This window comes from Xenia sp. Carnegie-2017, unplaced genomic scaffold, assembly GCF_021976095.1.
Source record: "Xenia sp. Carnegie-2017 unplaced genomic scaffold, XeniaSp_v1 HiC_scaffold_20, whole genome shotgun sequence".
Lineage (NCBI taxonomy): Eukaryota > Metazoa > Cnidaria > Anthozoa > Malacalcyonacea > Xeniidae > Xenia > Xenia sp. Carnegie-2017.
The window spans coordinates 7,711,097-7,717,096 of record NW_025813483.1 but is presented as its reverse complement, the minus strand read 5'-3'; the positions used below and the strand labels follow the sequence as shown (position 1 = coordinate 7,717,096).

Here is a 6,000-nt window from a genome sequence, read left to right as displayed (position 1 = left end):
GTTGCAGCATCATAAGCATGTCAAGAAGCAATATAGTTAAGAGGATTACTACGTGATTTAAACTTCACTCAAAAGGAACCAACTATCATAAAAGAAGATAATCAAGGAACAATAAGTTTGTCGAAAAATCAGAAATACCATCCAAGATCGAAACACATTGACATAAAATATCATTTCATTCGCGACAAAGTACTGAAGAAAGAAATTGCACTTGAGTATTGTACGTCACAACAAATGGTTGCTGATATGTCAACGAAACCATTAGGAAAAACTGTATTTCAACGAATGAGATCTACTATGGGAGTAACAAACATTTAAAGGAATAGTGATTAGTTTATTTTTTTCGAAAGGGTGTGTTAAGATATAAACATCAGGCGAAAAACATAATTAAGTAGAGACGACACATGTCAGATGAAGTGACATTCAGAACTTGTTATTGTAATATCGTTGTTAGCTTATACGTAAGTTGTTATTTTGTTCCACAATAAAAATCATAATATTTCACATGCTATCCGAACGTTATTGCCGAATCTCGAATAATTTAACAAATATAAACCCAGAGCTTCAAATCTCATGCCACTAAATGATAAACAAAATATGCTATAAAACACTGAATATAGTACACTAAATAACTTTACGGATATTGACATGTGATTTCGACCGTTGTCTAATCTAAAGACAATGACACCATTTTCTGCCACAGCAGATGATTTGTTCTAAATATTTTGTAAAATGGGGCACATAATTATATCACAAGTAAATACTTACTGACTGAACTTCGGATTACTTAAATCATACACAATGAGTTCGGTTTGGAGAAGAACGATCAATCCAGTGGTAACAACTTCTTCTAAATATGGTTTGAAAATCATAGCCATGTAACATAAATATCGCAAAATGGAGACTTTGTAGTGGTGACAATTTTAAACATTGATTTAAAAAGAGGAAACGGTTAAAACAATAAGTAATAGATTATACAATCTCTGTTTTAAGCATCATCACTCAATTACGAGATTACGTTAACTTTTTCCTAACATTATATAAGTCGTATGATTTTGAAGCTCTCCTTTAGCGGACGTTGACACCTGATGAGTTGTCTAGCGAAATGCATAGTGTCTTCCAGCTTTAAAAACAATTTTTAGAATTCTTTTTGAATTGTTGGGTTAGTGATCTGGCTTTAAACAGTTCTTTTAAGAACTATTACGTTATTATTTTGACTATTTACCATGGTACTAGTTTTTTAAAAAAATTTTATGTAATAAAACGTCCGTACACAGAATATTCACATTGTAAATTATTGATAAATGCTAACAGAAGCAGATAAGAAAGCAAAAATAAGTCCACTTGCACTTTTCCAACATGAATGTGCAATGTTAAAATAAACATTCGAAGCAGCATAAACATCAAAACCTTGAGGAATCATAAAATTTCTTTGATAAAACTTTGAGTAATCTCTACTTACCGCTCACCCAAGGTGTTGAATTCATAATGGCGAAATCCACAATAGGCTTGGTGTCTAATAACTTTTTTGTTTTGCCTTCCATCACTGTAAGACCTTGATATTTGTTGCCGTGATTGAGACCGCCAGAAAATAGAAAACACGACTCCCTTATATAAGGGAATGAATACGATTAGTAACACAACATCAATAAAATATTTTTGGACATATATGTTAAAAACATACATTTTAAATTGCCTGTATCATTTTTTGCATTTGTGCCATTTACATAGTTCACGATATTTTATGGTTCGAAAGTATGATTTGCTGGATTTTTTTGACACTCATTTTTAGTGTTTCATCGGCAGTATCAAAAAGCTAGTAACTAATGCTGTTTTTGACGTCATAACGGGAACTCGCTTGTTCTATTCTGGAATTGGATGTCGTTGAAGATGCACGACACAAGATACCACAAACGTGTGTAACGCGACAAATTAGTTTTGCTTTTAAGGAGATTATGTGTAACATACAGTGCTTTCTTAAAGCGAATTCGTCATATGACGTCAGACCCAGGATCTTTTGACGTCACTGTCACCGCCATTTTGCCAATGTGCAACTCATCCGATTCCATAACGTAGAGATGCCGTTTTCACTCCTTACCAGGGTTTAAAATAAGTTGTTAGACACTAATTACAGGCTTTTTCGATATGTCATTTAGTACCAGCTATTTATTTTAATCGGTGTTTTCTGTGAGGGGAGAAAACGGACAAAAAGGCTTCGAGAAGGAGAACGCTTTGCCTATTTTAATGTAAATTCATGTATATGAATAACAGAAAGAACAGAAGTGGCACTAGTTGCAAAGACAAGCATGTATACACAGCAAAAGATGCCTTTACAACGACAATGCAGTTAAACCTATACTTAGTTTACAGTGCAATTTATAAGTTTTTGAAACGTTACTGCACGTACTTCAACACTAAGAAAAAATGTTAGCTGCTTGAAAATATAAATGAATCAAAATGAATTTAGTTGTAGTGTCAAAACTTGGAAATAATCAACGGAGTCCCTAACCATTAAGGAACTACTAGCCCTGGAGTCATTAAGTTCAAGATTATATTCGAGGATTATGGGTATGGAATTGATACAAAAAATGTTCCTTCATCTTGAAAAGTCGCAGGTTAGTTCTGCAACAATGTCAGCTATCGCCGGCAGCTATTTTAAACTCTGCTTACTGTTATAACTATACTATTATCAGAACCTAAATGACGCAATTTGTCCAGTATACGTTTGATTATAAATTTAAAAATCGCTTCCTCATATCACTATGCCTAATGTTCATGTCGACTTTAGCAACGTTAGTAACTATTTCTTTCCCTTTCAACCGCATGCGTATATTGAGCAGGTCGACCAATGACATGCAAGTCTAGTGCAAATTTCTTTTTCAATGACGTCATCAGAATATCAACTATTGTAACATAAGATGAATAAAAGTAGTTTTATGTGGCACTGCATGAAATTCATAACTCATCGCTAATATTTCAGAAAACTTAGCTCATTACACAAATTATTCCGCACGAATCATCTTGAAACCTCATAAATGAAGGAAACTAGCAAAAAATTATTGTCGCAAATTCGCAATACTTTTACGATCAGACAAAAATGACATACCTCACAAAACAAACTTTGTATATAGGATTGCAGATTGATTTAAAGGTCTCGCCGCTCTTTGATTTACCTGTAGAAAATATTGATTAAATAAGTGGAATAAAGAAGTTGAAACCAAGTTTTTAAGCTAAAAGGAACGCAAAAGCACCCCACCCCTACTTCTTTTGCTTGCTGTCCTCAACATGAGTTGAGCTTACCTTGAGAGTGAGGAGTGAACACTTCGATAGGTCTTTGTGGGTTCTTAATATTCCACACAGAGAGACTGCCGTCGTAATGACTAGTAACGAATTGTTTCCCATCGCAATACCATGATGCACTTTGCAACGAATTCTAAATACAAACAAAGTGAACGAGCTTCATTATAGCAAGCGACGGGAAGAAATGCTAAAACAACAACAATTTTACAGCAAATTTTAAAAATGTGATGTACCAGCATTACGCGAGTAAACTATCAAATAATTCTTCCGAAAATTATTTATATTTTTATAAATAGCAAGAATATCACTGCCATTGATTAGCGCATTTATCATATGGTGCGAAATGAAAACTTATGTTTTGACTTGATTGCCACCTTTTTTCATCGGAATCGTTCAAGAAAAAAACCGCTACGACCCATGGCACAAAAGCTGTGTAGTAGTTTATAATAATAAGTCATAAATTGGACTATCGCAATCTATCGTCCCAAAACAAGGATATTTTCATGAAGAATTGCTTTAAATCAGGATGGGGAGTAAATGTTAATTGCTGGGGGGTATTTTATATAATTATTCATTAGTCACTGACTGGTTTCTTTTGAATCTGTTGTGATATACACGAAAAAATTTGAAATCTGTAATAAATAATATCTGATTATTTTTTTTCAAGTACAAACAGGCTTTAATATAATTTTTCAAGAAAATTTTCCTGGATTATTGGCGTACTTTCTTACCTGCGGTGATTGAAACCGTTCATCGACAATTCTATTCTTCAGATCCCAAAGAACGACAAGACCGGACTCGAAACAAATCAGAATCTTAAATAAGAATTAAAAAGATATGTAGCTAAAGTATTCAAAGATTCCCAATTTTAGACTACAGTCAATACTTAAAATATACACATGTAAAATTTAAACAACTTGGAGATGAAGCTGTGCTGCTCTAAAATCTACATGTACTTTAACTTAAAACTTACAACCAAGAAAAGTTGTAATAGCACAGGAAGGGTCAGCAATGCATAGCTGAGGATTTTCATAGGCATCAAATCAATACCGAAACCTTCAACAACAAAAGCAAGTCATCAGACAATTCACAGCATTCCATCAAGCAAGTCTATGACATGAATGGAATGGGTATAGTTTTAAAAAACCCAGTAATAAAAGTAAATTACTTCCTCCACTTATTTTTATTCTTAAAGCATGATGGTAACGACGACATACACATGGTAGTTTTATTTGGAGGAACGAAACAAAGAACTTCTTGTAACTGTAACTCTAAGTATCCTGTTACCAGTTAACGATTCCAATTTTTCCATCAACTAACGCAATTATTTCTAGAGCACACATGTCGGTTTTAACAACTAACTAAACAAGATGAAAAGGGGTGAGAAGAATGAACAAGATAGCAAACATAGAAGAGAGAGCATGTATAAGGGAAACATCAATATCAAAATTAGAAAGGAAACAATAACAGGAAAGAAAAAGTGGAATGGAAAAAGAAAAGAATAAAGGAAATGGAAGAATGGAAGAAAAGAAATGAAGGAAGAAAGAAGGAATGGAATGGAGGAAGGAATGGAAGGAATAAGAAGAAAATAGGTGGAATGAAGGAAGAAGGAATGGAATGGAGGTGAGAAGAATGGAAGAACTTGATTTTTTATACCCAACAAGTTTAAAGTATGTTAATGAAGACTGATATGTCATATTATGTGTAGTGGGAACCGGCAGTAGATGAGGCATTAAGAAGGCAGGATTTAAATCCACATAAAAAGAATGCTTTAAACAGGCAATTGATTACTTCAATTTTGGCAAATACTGAATCACCAACTGCTCACGAAAGAAGATATATTTCTCTTTTGCTGATTAAAAAATAACCATTCTTAAAGAGATCAGTTGGTTCTGGTCATGTAGGTTACAAAAATAATTTAAATTCCTGCATGATTCAGTTGTATAGAATGTCGTTGTTTCATTTTTGCAGCAAGTATGGGCAAACAAAATAGCAGACCGAGTCCTAAACTTGCGAAGACGAGCATCTCGAGTTGTAAAGCAAAAGCGGTTGGAAGAATGGGTCATAATTCCAAATGGAAAACCTTGCAGAAAAAGTTTGAAGACGTCAACTTGCAATTCTCTCCCATCTCTTCCAGAAGGTGAAACAGAAGCTGCTATTGAGATATAAAGAAAGCAGTTAGTTGAAATGTATAATCTAGGCTAACAAGACTTGACCAAGATCAATGAATTGATGAACAGCACCTTGGCTTCAATACCTTGGCTTTGGCGAAAAGACATCTTGCTGAACAATATAGAGGTTTGGAAGCTGCTGCGTGACTACACATTTTTTAAAAAACACCAGGGGAGTTTAATCAATATTGTGACAATTGGTTTGCCAGGCGGAAAGCGAAATCTGAGTATAAATATAATTACCCAACATAAAACTTTTAATATGGCCTTGGGTATGTAATTTTTTAACAATAACGTTTCATCTTTAGCTTAACACATCTTCAGATTACTATACAAACAAGTAGGAAGTTAGAAAACATATATACTAATTATACATTATTTACAGAGTGTTAAATTACAAGGTATAGTGATGACAGTGTTGTGTGATTTTTGTATTAAGGAATAGAGTGGGGTTGAATGGAATTAGATAAGATTTAGTGGAATGTAACTGCCTTGAACATTAAGAGATGGTTTAAGCTTGGAGATGAGA

General features: G+C 33.7%; 1 protein-coding gene across 1 annotated transcript in view; it reads right to left on the bottom strand.

Annotated features, from left to right (window-relative positions):
* LOC124440962 (syntaxin-binding protein 5-like) overlaps positions 1–6,000 on the bottom strand; it is a 79,483-nt gene that overhangs the window by 31,777 nt on the left and 41,706 nt on the right. Inside the window, exons 7-11 of the mRNA XM_046991387.1 lie at positions 4,032–4,115; positions 3,301–3,433; positions 3,107–3,173; positions 1,463–1,608; positions 769–850 (exon numbers count right to left, since the gene is read on the bottom strand). Of these exons, the coding sequence (XP_046847343.1) occupies positions 769–850; positions 1,463–1,608; positions 3,107–3,173; positions 3,301–3,433; positions 4,032–4,115 (512 nt within the window). The remainder of the gene's footprint in view (positions 1–768; positions 851–1,462; positions 1,609–3,106; positions 3,174–3,300; positions 3,434–4,031; positions 4,116–6,000) is intronic.